The 20,309-nt window shown below is 41.1% G+C and overlaps 1 protein-coding gene across 7 annotated transcripts in view; it reads left to right on the forward strand.

The window, feature by feature from the left end:
- Window positions 1-20,309, forward strand: part of PPP2R2C (protein phosphatase 2 regulatory subunit Bgamma) — a 209,478-nt gene that overhangs the window by 137,544 nt on the left and 51,625 nt on the right. For all 7 annotated transcript variants that reach the window (XM_048305270.1, XM_048305269.1, XM_048305271.1 and 4 more), the window contains 3 exons: window positions 14,724-14,821; window positions 15,382-15,547; window positions 19,775-19,887. In XM_048305270.1, the coding sequence (XP_048161227.1) occupies window positions 14,724-14,821; window positions 15,382-15,547; window positions 19,775-19,887 (377 nt within the window). The remainder of the gene's footprint in view (window positions 1-14,723; window positions 14,822-15,381; window positions 15,548-19,774; window positions 19,888-20,309) is intronic.

The following is a 20,309-nucleotide window of genomic DNA, read 5'->3' on the forward strand; positions in this document are numbered from 1 at the left end:
CAAAGGCTGCTCTGCTTTGAGAGCACAGCAATAATTACTGTGGACTGTGTTTTAACAACCAACAATGATTGCAAGGCACAACTTCAAGAATATTAGGGGAGGTTGGAAGCCTTGTGCTTCTGTCAAGGGCTTAGGTGTCTAAATGTTACCTATGTGGGCTGCAAATTAGCAGCTCTCAAGCAATATGGCTTCAGGAGGCATGGCCTTGGGGAAGGTGCCTGCAGATTTGTGAGCTACCACCATTTGCTTTGAAGCCCCCCTGATTTGGGGAGCCTCCTAAGGAAATTCCTCTAGGTCTGTTTTTGTATGGGAGACAGAAATCTGATTAGTAATGTTTATTTTTCCAGATGATTTTGTTTTTTACTTTTCCGGTTTAGTGATAGGGTGGAAAAAATTACATTTGGCATTTAACCTTTTGATGAAGAAAGACTGATTTTGCTTAGTGTTAAAACATAGGTTTGAAGCTTTGAAGTCTGTGTTCCATAGCTGTAAACACAGTGGGAATGGTCTGATTTCCCACTTGTGGTATTGCACTATTAGTCTGCAAGGAGCTTTTAGGCCTGTTGTACAATAATGACTGTGTTCCCTGCATGCTGCTACATTCGGAAGTAAAAAAAAAAAAAACAAACCAGAAACTGCTTGACCAGTAAGTGGTTCCTGTTTCAGATATTGTCCATAGCATATATAATATATGCTGCTCTAGTCCTGTTATGTAATTGATGTCCATAGGGAATATCCCCAAACAGAGATGTTTATTTCCTGAGGCTGTTAACAGTGTTTGAAGTTTCTTTATCAGACACAGACTGGGGAAAGGTGCATTGATTTTTAATGTCTTCTGCTCTTTAAGTAATTTTTTTTAATGAGTAATTATAGAAATACGATGCATTTAAACTTGAGGGCAAATTTAACATTGGGTTTTTCACACTCCAGCTATCTAGAATTCAATGTTTCAGGGCCAGGAGTTCATCTGTTTCCTGACATAATAGAGTGATTTAGTATGCTCTTCATTTTAAGCACATGAGTAATCTCATTTTCCTCACATTTATTCAGTTGGGTACATACATGTATGTGTGTGTATTTTTATATATGTGTGTATATATATGTATGTATGTGTATATAGGTAGAAACTAAAGACTTTTGCCCTTTATGAACTGAATCTTAGGAAATGAGCTTTTAGACCAATATAAAGTTGTGCAAGCCTTTTTTTTAGTACCATTTTCACATGCATATCAACCTTAAAGCAGTACGGTGATAGTAAAGCTGATACAGTTATCCTGATCGTTTTAGACAAGCTTGGGAGCAGCCTTTGGTGTTCCATCAGTAACAGCAACCCATATTAACACTGAAAAATCTAATTTTTATCTTCTTGGGATCATTATGTAAATTTGCTGAAGAGATCTTGATGCAAGCAAGAGCTGTTTGCACAATCTTTGAACTTGGCTTTAGTTTATACACTTAAACTGGCCACACTATCTGAATAATTTTGAGAGGTCACAAACACTGATTTCAAGGGATGCTTAGCATGGAGCTAATATATTATGATGTGCATGATCTTCATCAAAGAAATATTAGGTATTCCCAGAAGTCCCAGAGTTATATGATCTTGTGACAGACCCAGAGGCAAATTCAGAGTTGTCAGCTGAATTGCCTTTGGAGCCTGCCAAGCAAACAGATGCTAATGTTAGATGAATATCTACATGGCTTGGCATGGAGCTCCCATGACAGGCAGCAAGCCCTGTGTGTGACCTTAGCTTGCTGGTCCACTGCTGGGAATCACAGAGGAGACGTCTAGTGAAGGATGAGTTAGAGCTGTATGTTACTTACGGTATTTGAATATAGTTTATTTGGGTCCTGTAGTCAGAGTCTCTGATGAGAAAATTTAAACACTGCCATCCACCCTCTTGGGTTACGACTGAGAAAAGCAAACACAGTTTGTTTTCCTTGTGCTAGTTCTACAGGCTCCAAAGCCTCTTGTATGCTGGGAAACCCCAGCCTCTGCTAGTTGCAGTAGGAAACCCTAATATAATCTGGCATAGCTGAGTGTGAATGTTACTATGTGTGTGCCACACTGATTCCTATGAGCTGCACTCCCTAAGTACATCTGCCTGGGCAAACTGGATGTTTGGTAGCACTGGGAACAGCTGGCACAGAGAGGCTCATGCCCATGAGGGTGATATTCTGCAGCTTCCAAACCATGGTGGCCATCTGTGTGCTGCCTGTTGAGAAGTGGCCCTGCCTTGTAGCCTCTGAGCCATGCCAGAATGGTGTTTGGGGGAGAGCAATTTATAACAGCCAAAAGCCTCTCAAGGTCCTCTCTTTATCACTTTAACAGTGTGAATCATAGCACTGCAAAACCCAAGAACATTCTGGAGCTCTTCATTTGCTAGCGCAGATAGGGCTGGTGTGTCTCTGCCTGCCTTGTCATCACTCTGTGTTTAAAGACTGGCTCTAGCCCAGCTTCTAGCTCCACCCCTTCTTGATTTTTAAGATTATATCCCCCTAGCTTCACCCAAAAGCCTGTTCACTGGGCTTTTTCTCCGTGAGTGCATGCTGTTGTGAGGCTTTGTTTGTTGGGACTCCATCAGTATATTCATTTAGCAACATGCATACTCATTGAGCTGAATATAGGAACATTTAAGTCTCTAGACAAGTGATTAAGAGCTTTATTAAATAGAAATGTTTTGCTAAACCACAGCATGGATTATGTGTCCCTTAGTATGTGTATAATCAAAACTGCTTCTCTGATCTTGGATAAAAACTCCAGAGGATCTGTTTCATTTTTTTCCTTTGTGTAAAATGGGAATGCTGACATTTCTTAGCTGACTTCCTTGGGTTGCTGTGGAGTTTAATGCCTGGAAAGTGCTTTGAACATGAGAACTGCTGTGACAGAATTACTGAGAGCTTTGCTTCTGGAATTTAATTGCTCAGTTAAGGAGGGGGGGTGGGAAAGTTCAGAACCAGCTGGCAGTGAAATTCTATTGAAGTTTGTATGTAATATATGGAAATAACATTCATATTGAATCTGGTTATTGAGGATTGTATTTTAAATTTTGGATGATTTTTCATTAGACTTCGATATATTTTAAATTAATGATTTTCCTTTAAAATTCTAAATATGGGTGGGATTTTTTTGTCCTTGTTTTATAATAGGCTTTTAACAAAACTTGATATTTTCTTATTGTAAATCATTGTAATTATTGTGCACAAGCATAATCACTTCTGACAATAAAAGTAAAATTGGTGTATATTAATAATTTGTGCACTTTTCATATTTGGCTTATATTTGCTCCAAAATGAAGGGCGAGGTTCAAGGTCTTTCTGTGCTCTCAATAACCCGGTTGCCTAGCATTTTTAACACTTGGCAGCACCATTTCTAATCTGTCTGTAGCTGACAGCCAGGCTGTGCAGCTCCTCGGTGGGAAGTAACATGGAGCTGAGCAGCAGCTCCCAGCTCAGGCAGGCTTCCTTCTGTGGGTACCAGTTTAAACCCCTCTCTGGAAATTGTAAATGCATGATGTGATGCCCATGGCAATTTTTTCTCTTTTGTCCTTCAGCATGGGTTGGTAAGAGGAGTGGACTGGCACATTTTCTAAATGTGCTCATGTTTATCAAGGGAATGTTACAAGCCTGTTTCTGAGTCCTTAGCTTAGATGAGGGTCTCATCTGTCAGCAAAGAAAGAAAGATCTGGCTGCATTTTTTGTTTTTCCTTTTTTTTAACCCTGCCGCCCCAAAATCTCAGAAGAGTAAATGACTAGCATGTGTTACACAGTGTAAGCTGTGAAGAAGATTTGAGGAAATGTGAAATTTAGAAGCTTTCTGTGCATATCTTTATGCTAAAATAGATATTGATCTGCAGTCTTTTCTTAGTTTTAAGCACTGCTTGTAAGAATAGATACAGGCAGTGTTACCAAATGGCTTGGATGTACTGAAAGGCTTTCTAGCCTTTTTTTTCATCTTGTTCAGGCTGAACAGAGTGGAGGGATCATTGTTTTCCAAGCTTCCTGTCTTTGACCATCCCCAGTGGCTGAGGTACCTGCTGGAAGCAGGGCTGGAGCAGCCCCTGCATTGCCTGTTAGTGCTCAGGGAGGGCTGCAGGCTCACAGCTCAGAGAAGCTGCTCGGGTACTACGGGGGTGCAGTGCCACCATTGGGGAGCCCTAAACTGGTATTAAAAGGATTCGTGGGAAGCTTTTTATCATTCCACTGCATGTTTCAGATTAAGAAGGCACAAAGCAGTGCACTTGGTGACTTCAGCAAGGATGATATTCATAATGTTAATTAGCCATTCTGCCTTTGCAACTTTGCTGGTCTAAGCAGGTCACCTTGAACATGAAGACACTGAAGTGCACCTAAACTGTAGCCAATTTTTTGAGAAATGTGTCCTAATTTTCAGCTACGCTACATCTGACAAATGCTCCTTGACCTTGTTTACTATTTAAGTGGTGGGAAACTTTGCATTTACCTCAGTGGGCAGAAGGTCAAGTCTCTTGGGCCTCTTTTCCTGGAGGCCTTGTACTCTGCAGGTGGGAGATGGGTGCCAGAACCTCTGAAATAAGGGCTTTGAGCTTTTAAATGAGGAATACATATGTGGGAGGGTCAGTTTACAAAACACTGAATCTCAGTGACTTGCATTCAGTATAAAGTGCTGTTTTTAGCACAGAACACTGAACCCAGATAATCTATTTTACATATTTGTCCTGTAAGCAGTTCTTTTCCACACTGTGTTCTAATAGTTGATTTTTCTAATTTCAGAAATACAGCTAGAAATTAGCATGTGATTAAAAAGCTGTTGAAAAATTTTTCTAAGCCCTTAAAATAAACACATGCAAAAAAAGTGGAGGAAAAACCCAACTCTATTAAATCTCCAGGCTGGAAAGAATAAATCGCAGTGGTTATAAGTACTCATGGAGGGGGTAAAGACTTTGGGTTTGGTTTTTCTAGATTCTGTTTCAAGTAAGTTTTCTCTTTGAGTGAGCGTTGAACATATGTTCAGATGTTCTGCATGGGAAGGTGTTTCCTTGGTCCCTGAGGATGGGGATGAATGGACTTGTGAAACTCAGCAGTCTCATGGTGGTCTCATGGTCACCTAGGCCTGATGCAGGCCACCAAGGTGTGTTTGTGTAGCATTTCTAAAATCCCAAAGTTGGAGATTAAAGATGAAGAAAAGGGAAAGATTAGCTCAGTGCTTGCCAGGATTTGAAGTAAGAAAAATTTGTTGCTTCCATTCTTTGGAGTTTTTTGACTTTTATGTACTACCATCCCTAGCTGAATGGGTTATGTTTCAAGGAGTCTTTCAAGACCTGTTCAGCATTTGACTGTGTGGTTTTGGATTTCATGTCAGGAAGAGGTTGTACTCAGGAAGAAAGGTGATATTTAGCCTGATAAACCTTGTTCTTGCATGACAAGATTAAATGGGGCTGCTTGGTTTTTGCCCTTGATATATTTGCCTGTGTTAGCAGAGAGGCTAGGCAACGTGCCAGTTAACAAAATAACTACGTGAAGTGTAGTGGACACCAATCTCTGGATTTCATTTGAACTGATCACCTTCTTTCAGTGATTCCTGAAGCTTTTCCACTGTTGCTGCTGTTAGCAGCATCTGTGTTCAAGGCTTGCCTTAGCCAAAATCAGCTTCCTGTTGTGTTTTGCATTGTCCCCATATCTAACATGGAGCGAGCACAAACTCATCAGACTTTAAGCCATAATAAATGAGGAAGAAAAACAAAGTTAAAGATTTACCAGGGTTACAAATAATCCTAGGGGCAAAGGGGCAGAGAGATCCTTATTTTCAAACTACTTTTCTGTTGTAGCATTTCCTTGTACTCTTTCATGCTTTTTTAAGCTCTCATGTGTGCATGTAGTTTCTCAGGTGTGCTCTTTCGCACCCTTCCTCATGCTCTTTTTAATGTTTGCATGCTCTCTCCTTCTCTTTCCATCTCCTGCATTCTTGTGCTTTCCTTTTTCCCATTTGTCCTCATCTGGCCACCCAGCTGGTGCTCATAACCTGTGTTGTTTTGGTGCCTTGGAGAGGAGATCAGGCAGTTAGTGTGTAGGTCAAGGAACTTCTATCTGGATGATGTGGTTTAGGGGTTACAGTTTTAATGCTGGGTTGATGGTTAGACTTGATGATCTTAAAGGTCTCTTCCAACCTTGATGACTGTGATTCTATGATGCTGTGTCTTGTCTGTCTTGTCAAGAGTAGAGTTGGCTTTCTGGTGTGTTGGATCTCAGTGTTAAGTATCTGACCCAGCCAAGGTGGATGGTGTGATGTGGGAGAGTTTGCACTGTGCTTACTTGAATTTTGAGGATGCTTTCTGATGTCCTACGATCCCTGGATCCAAGATGGTGAATAACACTGCTGTGGCCCACAGTGAATGCACTTTGCAGAGACTGCTACTTCAAGCAGGAATTTTTTTCAGTTGTCAAGGGTCTCTCTGCCAGCAATTTCAGGAAAGGACTCATCTGACCTTCATACTTTTGAGGTTTTGCATACTTTATTTTCTAGCTGTTTGAGGAAATCTTGGAAACTTCAGCTTTAAAAAAGTTAGTAAGCTTTTTCTTTCCATTTATTTTTTTCTTTCCCTACTTTTTTTTCTTTCTTAGTTGTAGAGGGATTCCTTATTGAACAGGGGCATATGATACCCCTGGAAAGATTGGACAACCCAGGGTTGCTGAGGAAAAGCCCCTGAAGAGGCCCCTGGCTGCAGGCAGGCCCGGAAAACACCTGGCTGCAGGAGGCCCTGAGAGTCCTTGGCAAGTTATGCACTGGTCGGCTCCCCCGCTGATTGGAGGCTGTCTAGAGGGACTGGGCATGAATCTTTGCAAAAGCAGATAAAAGCTCACATAGTTGAACAATAAAGGGAGAACGATGCTTAATGTTATCGGTGTAAGTGTCGTTTATCTGGCCAGCTCTCCGGACTCGGTCCCTAATGCCTGGCGCCCGAGCAGGGACTCGAGTGATCTTACTCGCTTAAATGCAGTTTGTTTCGCTTAAATGCGGTTCGCCTAAACATGGCAAGACTCCGAATCATCACACTGATGGTGGGGAGCCTGGAGAGCTGGAGCGGGAGTGTCCTGGCAAAAAAGCTGAGTGGTGCTGGAGATCGGAGCTCATGCGCCCGAGCAAGCCCCGCAGGTAAGACAGCTATGGAGTACGAGGCTGCCACTCGTCTCCTAGCCAGCCTAAGAGAGGCGAGACTGTAAAAGATGGAGATCTCCATGCCCTAATAATATGGGCCCAGGAACAAGGGTTTTTGAAATGCACTTCGCTTTTGTTTTTGACCAAAGAGTGGTGGGAAGTTGGAAACAGACTGTGGCAGTCCACGACTGAGGGTGGAAAGGAAGGTAAAGAAGCTAAAGCTCTCGGATTAACATGGAGAGCTGTGACTAATACCCTCGCAGAAATGAAAGCAGAGAGGAAGGTGGCCGCGGCAGCCATGGAAGCCCTGGTGGGTGGTGGCCCCGGAAAAGAAAGAGAGGGGAGTCTCACGGAGCGGCGGCCGGAGGCCAGGGCAGAGTCCAGGGTTGCGCAACTCTTCAGGCTGACCGCGGGTCGACCGATGAAGGGGACATCAGCACCTGTATGCTTGCTGCGGGAGCTGCTGGACCCGGCGGGGAAGGAAGTTACCCCACAGAAGCCTGAGGGAGAACTGGAAGCGAAGGCGGAAGCGGAGACTCCCGACTCTGGGGGGTGGGGCACAGGCGAGCAGAGAAGCAAGCGGTCCTAGCTTCCAGCCGAAAACGGCAGCGCGCTACCCCGCTCTGCTGGACAGTGGATCATCGTCCGACTGCAAAGCAGCCTCTACGGCTTTGTTGCCTGCAGAGGCAGAGTCAGTCAGGGCTGCCGGGGGTCAGCCCCAAGAGGAGGAGAAGCACCAAGAGATGATGCATGAAGTAATGAAGAAGCTCGCTGAATTGTCTACACATTAGGACGCACTGGAGTCCAAGGCTCGCGAAACCACACTATCAGCACCGTGGCATCCCGTGGACCCACCGGTCAAGACAGCCACCAGAATTCCTCCGTTCCCGTTGGGAGAACCGGGCACAGGGCCTACGGCCCTTCCATCCCAGCAAGAGGACGTGCAGCCATTGCCTCCATCAGCCCCGATGGCGAGGACTGATCCATTGTGAAGGAGATGGAACGAAGTTGTCCGTAACGCTATCATTGAAGGAGATTGGCAAGCCGTAGATGCCTTAGCCTGCCCTGTACTGATACAGGGGGACACTGCAAGGTGGGAGCCCCATGACTGGAAGATCTTGCAGCAAGTGAAGCAAACGGTCACCATGCACGGCCTCCGGTCCGAAGCTACACGTTGCATCTTGCGGTTTATCTTTACAGCAGATGTCCTGTGTCCTAATGATTGCATCAGCATCGCACAGTTGTTGTTGACCCCTTCACAGTTCCTGCTCTGGGAGCGAATGTGGAAGCGGCTAGCACAAGAAGAAGCTAGCAAACACCAAGGTGATACGCAAGACCCACTGTATGCACTCCAAGCTGACATGCTAACTGGGAGCGGGGCTTATGGAGCGACGGTGACGCAGCTGACCATGCCCACAATCATTCATCAGTTGTTACAGACTCTTGCCCACAGAGCCTTATTGTCAGTACCCAAAAAGAAGAAGTCTCCTCTGTATGCGGCAGTCCGACAGGGGCTGTTGGAGCCATATGGTCAGTTCATTGACCGTCTGTCAGCAGCCTTGAAGGACGTAACTGAGCTCTCCGAAGAGCTCCAGGAGCAAATGTTCCAGACCCTTGCCATTGAAAATGCTAATAGGCAAACTAAGATGATTCTTGCCACGCTGCCCCAGGGAGCAGGAGTAGACGAGATGCTTATGCGTGCTAGCCGTGCGGAGCAGTCGTCTCAAACAGCTGCGTTTACCGCAACGCTGCAAAATGTCCTGCAAAAGCAGGGACAAGTCATCACCGCAGCACTGATGGGAGGGGTGCAAAGAAAAAAGGGGGCGAGGGCCGCTGGCCCACCTCCTGGTCCCCAGATGGGCGGAGCAGCCTGTTTCTGGTGCGGCAAAGAGGGACGAACTAAACATAACTTCGCAGATGCTTGACGAGCTAAGCACAGATGTTACTAGCATTAGGCATGTGGTATTACAAAATAGGGCAGCCACTGATTTTCTACTATTAGCCCACGTCCACGGCTGTGAAGAGTTCCAGGGTATGTGCTGTATGGATCTTTCTGACCACTCTGTCTCAATTCACAAGCACCTCTCCGACCTCCAGAGGGGCCTGTACAACCTTCGGGAGACGGGCAACCCTATTGGAGATTGGCTTAAGGGTCTGGGTATCACCAGATGGCTGTGTACCTTGGTAGTAGAAGGCTGCCGATAGCTATTTGTAGTTATAATAGGCTTAATAGTATTTGGGTGCATTTTTTCCTGCGTCAAAGCAGGGCTGCGAAAGATCATTGACCAGACCTGGGTTGCCCAAAAAGAAAACGGGGGATGTGTAGAGGGATTCCTTATGGAACAGGGGCATATGATACCCCTGGAAAGATTGGATAACCCAGGGTTGCTGAGGAAAAGCCCCTGAACGGGCCCCTGGCTGCAGGCAGGCCCGGAAAACACCTGGCTGCAGGCAGCCCTGAAAGTCCTTGGCAAGGTTATGCACTGGTCGGCTCCCCCACTGATTGGAGGCCGTCTAGAGGGACTGGGCGTGAATCTTTGCAAAAGTAGATAAAAGCTCGCATAGTTGAACAATAAAGGGAGAACGATGCTTAATCTTATCGGTGTATGTGTCATTTATCCGGCCAGCTCTCCGGACTCGGTCCCTAACACTTAGTCTAGACTAAATTCTGACAGCACGGCTCTTTGTATTGGCCTTCCCTTTATTCCAGATACTGTAATGCTGCTCCTCTTTTATTTGCCATTTGTCCTTTTGTTTTATGGTTCTCTTTGTTGCAGGCTTCTTTGTTGTTTCTTCCAGATTGTGCTCCTCAGGGACTTCTGTATCAGTATGACTGAACATTGCTTGCAGCCATGCCAGGTTGTGCTGTGATCTTATTGGATTTCACAAACCAAGGTTAGGCCAGGTCAGAACTTGGTTGAAATAACGTAGACTACAAGATTGCCTGCTAGCCACTGGGAACACGCACAACAAAAACCTGACCCAGATGCTGATTCAGTCAGTTCAGGCTGGCAGTGTTGCTGTGCTGACTATGGTGGGTGTGATATTAATGAGAAGTTCTGACCTGTTCTGACTGGTAGGATTTCACAGCTTTTTTTAGAGAAGACTACTGTTGTTAATTCCAGTGTTCTGGTCCATTCCAAGTCCTTTAATTCTCTATCAGGATTACCCTGGAATTCAGTTGAATATCATATTCTCTGATCTTTTTTTCCCTGTACTGTTGCATGATGTTTGCCCACGAAACTTGCTGTGCTGTTCAAAAAGTTGCATTTCTGTGCTGGACGAAATAATTACAAAACTTTATTTGCTTTTCTGATCTTCTGAAGCAAAACAAAATATACCAGGGTCTTCAGATGAAAGGTTCCAGAAAGGTAGAAATTCTTAGTAAAAATAACACATGAAAATTACAGTTGAACTTTCCACAGAGTTGCTTGAAGTTTCTGATCAAAAGACTATATGAAGATGTGTAAGTGTGTTCAGACTTAGCTTCACTGAGTGCATATTAGGTGGAAAATCGCATGCCGTTATGCTGGAGTGCCCCAAAATGATGGGAAGATTGATTATATAGATAAGGCTTTTCTAATTTACTGTAGAGGTATTTGGACCTGTTTGTGTTCTGTATGGTTTTTAATAGCTTATTCCTTTAAATTAAGCTGTAAAAGACTAGAAGGTGAACATAGAAAAGTATGTAATGGTGTGAAATAAGGCCAAAATTAACCTGGGCTCTGTTTCATCCCTGCACTCAGCCTGAGGGAGGGCTGCTGTAGGGTTTGTTTGCCTGCATCCTTGCTGGAACACTCATGAAGTTGTGGAAAGGACAGTACAATCAGCTTGAATTATCTTGATGTGCCCAGATGTACAGTGATGGACTTAGATCTATCACAGAAATGGAATATATCTACCTAGGCAGCAGCCTTTAACAGCATAGCCATTAAGAACATTTAAGGAGTGTAAATTGTGAAGCTGCAGAGGAATTAGTGAGGTATGAAAGGGCAAGGGTGACTAGGAGTCAGTGAATTAAATACTTCAGGCTGGATCAGGAAAAGCTTCTTGACAGTTTAAGCTGTAAAGTAGTGTGATATCTTCCTGTGTAGAGTAAGTGATATCTTTCTGTGAATATGTAAAATAAGTCTCAGGATTCAAGTCTGTAGTGCATTGTACGTACTGGAACAATTTGCTGTGGCTGGATGTGGACCAGATAATCAGGTGTTTATGCCTGTATTTTCGTCTTTTGAAAGTTTTGGGTTTGCTTTTCTCAGTCAGCATGTGTATATTGAGGGAAAATACTGATTATCTTGACTTTTAAATCCAAATTTATATACATTTCTGCATAGACAAAATGAAAAATTTACAAGTGGAGTAGGAATATTAATGTTGGAGAAAAGATGGGATTTACAGTTTGATTATAAGCGTTTGGCAATGAGGTTACTCATAATTATTCTTAATAGGTAAATTATCTCCGTCTGTGATAATCCTAATCGTTAGTGGAAAGCTTGGCACTGCCAGCAGAGATATGGAAGGTGTAGTGTAGGAGAAGGCTGGAAGGAGTCTTTCATCTCCGCCATCCCTTGCCAAGGGCTTACTGTACATGCAAATTCATCAGCTTTTCCATTGTGGTGCATTTATATATCCTGGAGAGGGTGAAATCTCTGAATTAATTGCTCTGTGTGCTCAGGGGCCATTCTGGAGTGGGAGAGTCTGTAGGATTGGGACAGCAGTGGCTGATGTTGCTATAGCATTAATAAGTACTATGGGGAATGTCCTGCAGCAGAGTATGAAGAGCTTTGTTGATTGATTCTGTCCTTACCTCCTCTGTTTTAGGAGGATCCAGCCTGGCTAATCCTCTGTAAGAAAACAGCATGACTGATGTTCACCTGCTGAACAGATACGCTGGATACGTTTGGGGGTGGTGGGTGGTGGTGTGTGCTCAGGGGACAGATAGCTGTTGTTTTCAGCTGTTATTTACAGGATCAATAAAACTGATCTTCCAATTCAAGGATAATTTTTTACCAACAAGCTACATAGCCTCTAAGGTCATAATATCGGATCTGCTCTTTTTCAGAACAAGTTAATTTGAAAATGATAGGTAGTTTCCAGCTCAGGATTAGTTTTTCTAATAGGTAGGAGAGATGTATCTGGAAGAAACGCCTTGGGAGGGGGTCAGAATTTTGCCTCAGAACAACATTGTTACACACTGGCCACAGTCCTTTTCTTTAAACAATAATCATTTAACTGAGGACGAATGCGATATAGTAAGAAAATGCAGAGCTGTTTTATTTCAATCTGGCTCAGTTATTATTGAAGGCTGTGCAAATACTGCTGTGGACTTTACTGGGCATTGACTGGTGCCCTCTGTAAAGTGCACTATGTTTTATGACCACTGTCACTGACTGAAGAGAAGAGTATTTTGTGATGTTGTGGAGGTATTCCAGGCCAAGAGCAAGTGTATTCACACATATAAGTTCAAATGCCATTCATCCTTTTGCAGTTACTTCATCTTACTCTTTTGTGACCTGTTGGGAAAGTCTTAGGTACATGACTCATACACATGCATACACACATATTTAAATATTACATTCCTCCCTCTGCATTTACCCTTCTTGCCCATTGCATGCTTAAGATAAGGCTCAGTTTAAAAGGAGTGTCAGTATGAGGCTTCTGCAGTTGTGCCTGTGTGATTGGGGTGAAATACAGCTTTGAATGAGTAAAATCATGCACGTATCATTTTATAAGCAGATGACCACACCTCCTATCTGTACAAACTCTTCAGGTTAAGGGGAAAATAGCCAAGAAGTATTCTTCCACTGGAAGCAGTATGAATGAACTTCACATGCCAGAAAAGTTGATTAGATTTTTAGGTTTAAAAAAAAAAAACTTTTTTTTTGAGGTCAAACTCCACCCATCCCAAGCCCCAGAGCATCATAAAACATAACCAGAGTCTCTCTCCTTTTCCTATACCTTAGTGAGGCTCAGGCTTTTGTAGTTATTACCTATGAAAATATGCAGTCTGTGTAAGTCCACATAAAAATCAAATGCCATTACGTTTGGGTTCAGACCCAAAATACTCTGTGCCATTTTTCTCAAAGTCAGCATATCCATTTATGGTTCCTCTTTCTTCCTTTATATATGGAGTAGTGGAGGAAATAAAGGAGGAATGCTGGTTTGATTTAGAAGAATTTGATGGGGAAGATTTGTTTAAAAAATGAAAAGATATTTTCCTTTACTGTGGTTGGGGCAAAGTTTTCCTTTTTAGATGGTAAATAGTTTATAATATTTGAGTAAGAATCTGGCTTTTGGATGGCTGTGTTGCTGATGAGAGCTACTGGCAACAGAAGCTGTCTAACACCAAACTGCTAGTTTATTAAAAGAATAATAGGAACAGATGTTTTCAATTCATAAAATGTATCAAGTAAATGGTACATCCACTTGTTATTTCAATTCCTTTGAATTTTTGTGAACTCATTTGGGGCTAGGTTTTCAAAAGAGCTTAGCCCACTGTCACTTCATTGTTCTCACTATAAACTGATGAATGATGAACGTGTTTGGGAACTGCAGCTTTTCATGCCTAAAGGGGAGCTCCTAACTACTGATGCTTCTAAAATCTGGCCCATGTTTCTGATGAGTGAATACTGATCATTATAGAGGATTCATACATGCAATCTCTGGGTAATACCCTGCATTTGCCTGTGATTGTATAGATGATGGTTTCTTAATTTACTATTGCACTAGGCATTTTAATTTAAATTATGCTAATAGTGTAGGATTAACTGCGGATTATGATTCTAGCATGTACTGTCATTCAAACAGAAGAACCAGTTCTTTAGCTCCTACAGCCTCTTTCTCCCTCTCATGCTCATGTGTAGTAATATGTGCTTAAGACTGGCCTCAGGTTTTGATGAGGTTTCTTGTTTAAACTGATGAAATTGCTTAGGGAAAAGCAGCTGAGAATTCAGAAAAGAGAGACTGAGATTCTTTTTTTCTTCTGATGACACATTTTTACGGTGCTGAAAGGATTTTCTGAAAACAGTGGTTAGAATGGGCTCTTGCCAGCACTTCACAGTGAACAGTTCTGGTTTCGCCTTCATTCCTCGGTGGTAGGACAGGCTGCATGTACTTTGCTTTTGCACTCTTGACTCAAATATATATTTGAGAAAACTCATGCTAGGGGGTTATGTTAAAATCACCAGAAAGGTTGTACAATAAATAATACATGCAAGAGAACTGATGTTATATTTGTCCTTGCTAGAGCATATAGTAGGAGGCCAGTTTTGTTCTTTGCCAATACTGAAAAAAAGCTTTATAGCCACCCAAGATGGCTCTTCTTGAAGCATAACCTCTCCAGAGAGCTTCTCCTCCCCCACGCTGCAGATGTGCTGGAAACACAAATTTGCCTCGTTACTGTTTGCACTTGTTTCATTGTGTAGCTACCTTAGATTGTAACGGCATGCAGCCTGTTTGTGTTAGTGAATTCATTTGTATTCCTTCAAATCCCTCATTTGTTGCATTTTTTTGTGGAGTGCCTGATATTTCTAGTGACTTTGTGTTGTAGCAGCAGTCTAAAATCTGCCTTTTTTCTTTCTTCCTCCAGCTGATATTATTTCTACAGTTGAGTTCAACCACACTGGAGAACTGCTGGCTACTGGTGACAAGGGGGGTCGAGTTGTTATATTCCAAAGGGAACCTGAGGTATGTGAGTCACCAATGTAGTCCTTAATAGCCTGATAAAACCTGGCTTAATTTTTAATACTTGAATTGAATTAACAAACTTGTTTATAATCTCAAGATTCAGTAAAACAGAGCACCACCTGTTTAGAGAGAAAATGAAAAAGGGTAAGGATTTTTAACTCTTAAGTTTGCTGTCCCAAACAAAAATGATTAAAAGCTCCAAAATTCCAATATAAGAAAAAAAAAGAGGTTATTTTTGTTTTACTTTGCTTTGTTTTAATAGCTTTTGCCTGATGGTGCCATTCCATTTTAAACAATACCTTCGCTTACCTTTATGTTCCACTTGTAAATTCCATCCATCTGCAGTGTCTTGTGTAGAAATCTTTCCTGAATAGTTGACATTTCTTCAAAAATTCTATTATTAACATTCTTGTTGAAACAAATCTGTCAATATAACGTTTTAAGTGAGAAATTAAATTACATTTTCAATATTTTTATATTTATAAGGCTGCTTATACACCTTTCCTAAGAGATGAAGATATATTGCTGTCATAAACAACATTTTGTTTTATTCTCCATAGAGTAAAAATGAGCCTTACAATCAGGGGGAGTACAATGTTTACAGCACTTTCCAGAGCCATGAACCTGAATTTGATTATTTGAAGAGCTTGGAGATTGAAGAAAAAATAAACAAGATCAAGTGGTTACCACAGCAAAATGCAGCTCACTCACTTCTATCAACAAATGGTGAGATTGATGAGAGTATGCAGGACATATCAGTATTTGCAGTATTTGCTCTATGTGTTCTAGTGCTGACGGTATATATTTGCTCATTTTAATCTACTGTTTTAGTAATTTCCTCTTTCAGAGTTTACCAAGACTGTCATACTGCTTCTGATATCTGTTGTTTGTGTATTTTATTCATAGAATCATGAGGGTTTTTTGATTGATTATTCATAGACATTTAGAGAGCTATCCATTTTTCTATTAATATGCAGTGCTATTCTGAAATAGATCTTGTGACAAAGGCATCACCTTATTCAGCAGCTTGTGTTTCATGGGAAATTTAGAATTTTTTCTGCTGTATTTGTAATAACTTTTATTATTTGTAGATGTGTAAATGAATGTAGGTGACAGATTAATTTCTTTTTCTTTTCATTCATTATCGTAATAGTTTATTTAAGTTTTAAAGAGGTACACAAATCTTGGGAAGACAGTAGGAATAATAATAGGATATTCATACTGACTCATTTCTAGCATGTCTAAGGCCTATTGAATAAAGAAGGCAGTGTTATTACTAGGAGGGGATATTCAGATGTGAAATTCAGGTCAAAACTGAGTGTAACCTAACATGCACAGTGTCATTTAGGAAGCATTGAGACACCTACAAACTTTATTACTGCAGATGATGCATGAGATAAAATACCTGGTTTTAAATTTTAGATCTAAAGGTAATCAGAAAAGACTTTTTTGTTGTAGAAGTTTGAGGGTAACTGGGAATTGCTGATAAAACATAGTGTCATCTCATCTTTGTGAATTGACACTTTAGGGCAAAGCGATTGCTTCACGTTAAAATATATAGCATTAAATAATGTTTACATTAATTCAAAGTAGACAGTAATTTTTTAATATTTTGTAGTTTGTTCTACTTAAAGTTATCTTTGACTTTTTCAGGGCGCTGTTGGTTATTTGGAATGAAACATCTGTTACAGACAGGTGATTTATGCTAATTTAATGATTAGTCACCTTATGAAGTTTGGGAGTTTATTTCTACTCTTTTCCCTTGGTCAAAATACCCCTCCTTCTTCAGATAACTAAGAATGGCTTCTTCCAAGCATGTGATACAAAAGTAGATTATTAAAACTAAACCTCTCTCTTAATTTTAAAGTTTGTTTTTAGAAACACAGAGGAGTACAGCCAAGTCCTCAGATTTTCAGCTTTTAGAGTTATAGATAATAGACCATGATGTGAGTTTTCTCGTTCATACCGTCATGAGAGGGGAGAAAGAAAGAGAGAATCAGTCCTAGTGCTGCTGTGGTTAATCCAGTTTCAACCAACAGTGAAGCCTAGGACCTGGAAAAGTACTTTGTTTTTCTCCCTTAGTTCTGGGGCATCCCAGCAGACTCTTTATGGTGAGGAGAACAGAAATGGTTCCATTGGCACAGGCTTTGGATTTTGGCTTTGAATTGCAAAACATTTGTGTGTGCCAAGGAGGGTTCCTCGCTTCCTGGCACAGCAGGGTTGAAGTCTGAATATTCACCTCCTGGCATATTCTTAAAGGTGGTTTTAACTTCAGGTACCAACAGCCCATGTTGAATTATGCACTGCCTTACAGATTACCTGGGAGAAGCCTTTGACAATGTATATCAACTCCATGCCTATAAAAAAGGATAATAGCATGTTTCCTAACTTGAAGGCATTACCTGCCATACATCCTCATATTGGACAGATTGTAGAAATATCTTGAGTACTGATCTTTGTTTACTAAATTCCGAGCCTGCTATTTTAATGCAATCTTTGATATTTTGCTCTCTGGTAATTTAGAGTCTAATGCATGGTTTTTTGCAGAAAAATGAGACTTGTGAAACAGCATCCTTTCCTTCCGCATGCTCAGGTGGACAGTGCCCACTGAATGTGCTGGAGGGAGCATCCTGCTGTTCAGGAACTTGAGGGGAGGGTCAGGCTAAATCTAACCCTCAATATATGAGACTTGGCAGGTCTGCAACTGCCCAAATCTGTTTCTGTCATTCCAAGGAGGACTTTTGTCTGAAGTTGATTCTGCAGTTGTTTCTGCAATCTTGGTTCCTTTCCAGTCCACGTTATCAACAAATTATCAGCTAAGCTTCGATTGTGGCATCCTAATTAATGGAGCCTTTAGGAGACGGAAGGAAATCACCAAGGCTTTCAAATCCCACTGTGGATTTACAGTGCTTGCAGTTAGCAAATTTGTAGTTTGCACTGTAAACTGAACTGATTTTGTAGTATAATAATAATAACTTATTCTGATTCATTGGTGTCTTCTGTACCAGAATACATTTGGGCCACTTTCAATGTGACCTCCATAGGATAGATCAGAATTTGGCCCATACAGATCCTTTCATCTGAGGATTTCAGAATGCTTACCAGACATTAATTAATTTTAACTTCACAACACCCTTGAGATGGAATGCTTAACCTCACAGCAATGTTTCTATTCTTTTTATATTTTTCAAAATATAGGCATGCTTAAAACTTCTAAGGAGTATTTAAAGTCCAGAAGTGGATGAAAGAGAAGAAAACCAACACATGATATCCTTAACTGCTAATAAAATAGTTTTCACTCAGGAAAGGGATAGATTTCTTAGTAGCAGTCAAGTCTAACAACGGCAAATTGTTTGTGTTTTTTCTTATAATTCATTTTACAATGCTATATTTATAATTTTTTTGACTAGATCAGCAGGAAGGCACTATTTACATGTAACAAAAAATCCAAGTGCATGACATGACCTATGTGTATTTTTCATAATTAATTAACATGATATACAATACAAGTGAAATTTATTGAATATTTAAATGGAGCTTTTTAGTTGCAGATTAAACTAACCTCTTGTTCTGGAGATTGATTGTAATTGTATTCTGATTTTTTTTTTGCTTGTGTATTAGCATATCAATATCGTTAAGAAATGCATAATCGTAAAAAAACGAGTAAGGGAGGGACTGATTTTGAAACAAAAAAGTTCAAAGTTAAACTTGCTAAAGAAATGCAAATCAATTCATGTTTTCATATATCCTGTCTTTAAAGTGATTTGTACTAGCATTTGAAAGGAGTATTTGGATCAGCCACACTGGGGAAATGATTATGCTCTGCTATGTACTTGGGGAAAAAAGGGTAAAGGAAGAAAGTGGGATAAAATCAGAAACGATGCAGGAACTGGGGTTAATAAATCAGTGGTGGCAGCTGAAGGGCAGAAGCTTTGGAAAGACTTTGGCTGCTCCACAAGCAGATGAGCAAAACAACCATCAGAATCTCAGGGACAGATTTTTTGCAGGAGAAGAGTTGGCATTGATTTTCAGTCTAGGAAGCGTTAAGAGTTGGCAGGTTAGGAGATCGATCACAGTGGGAGTGGACAGTCAGCATTAGGAAATCTGCAGCTTCAGCTTCTACAAAAAAAAACCCAAACCCAAAGACAAACACAGTGTGAAATGTTTAAAACATGTCTGTTGGATTCAGAGGCACTTTGCTAACTGAGAGACGCCATTACTCTTTCATCATATGCTTCACCCATCATGAAAAAGGAAGAGTCTAGATTTTATTCCATTCCATGCAAGATTAATATATTTTTTCTCCTTACTTCTCTCTCTTGTCATTGCAACACATTTCTCTTTGCTTGGTTGGGGTTTTTTAACTTTCCCTCAGTTATTTCTCAGCTGCTTCCCATTAGGAGGGAGAAATGCCTCGTTTTTACACAGCCTTTCATTTGCAGGGGCTCCTGATGTTACACCAATGCACCACTGCCCGTTCCCACATTGGACCAGAAAGGCATCATTGGTCTGGCTGTGTACTCCATGCTGTTCTTGTGCTGTTTATAACCTAGCAAACTGGCATTAATGCCAAACCGGTTTTAATACTGAGATTATTTCCTTGCCAAGTCAAATTGTTAAACTGAGCCTCAGCAGTGAACATGGAGTAGTTTGGGTTTTTCCACCTGCAAACTGCCAGGTTGGATACACAAGCTGCATGTGTTCTACATGCTCTGCACAGTCTGTCAGCTGCCAGGAACCCCTGACTCGCTGTGAGTATATGGGATGTGCTTTATGAGTATTTTGTCTGTTGGCAACATTTTCTGGATGTGCAGAATGAAGTGACCCAGACTATTTCAGCACAGGACCTGTCTAAACCAAGATGTAAAAACTTCTTTAAGGAATATATTGTGAAAGGTGAGTAACTGCATTCAGAATTTCTATGCTGACAGTTACTTGTCTTTTCTTCTAAAGATAAAACAATCAAATTGTGGAAAATTACTGAAAGAGATAAGAGACCAGAGGGGTACAACTTAAAAGATGAAGAAGGAAAGCTTAAAGATCTTTCTACAGTAACATCACTGCAGGTAAGCTTCTGTCCACATCCAAAATTTAGTTGTTTCTGTATGAAAAAGGTAGTGCTAACTCAGTAAAGGATTTAAATATGTACCTAATGCTAGTCATTTGTGTGATTATTCTTACTGAAGCTTTAGCTGACTGATAACTCTGTTGAATCTGCCGTATATTTTCAGGTCACAAATGCTGTATGATATACTGACCAAATATTTTTGAGAGTTCCTGTTGGTTTTATTGTTCCTGATAAAATTCTCTTAGTGTGATTTAATGTGCTTTCATAAAAGGTTTTTTAACCTGGTTTGCTGGAGGCATTTTACTTGTAATTAATTTTGAATAGGGTTCTTGCCACATTCAGAGCAACTGAGTTAAAGACAGTACACCAAATTTCAGTTTCATCTCTTTTTCAGTTTTATAAAAAATTATTTTAAGAATG

The sequence above is a fragment of the Corvus hawaiiensis genome, chromosome 5 (assembly GCF_020740725.1).
Source record: "Corvus hawaiiensis isolate bCorHaw1 chromosome 5, bCorHaw1.pri.cur, whole genome shotgun sequence".
NCBI lineage: Eukaryota > Metazoa > Chordata > Aves > Passeriformes > Corvidae > Corvus > Corvus hawaiiensis.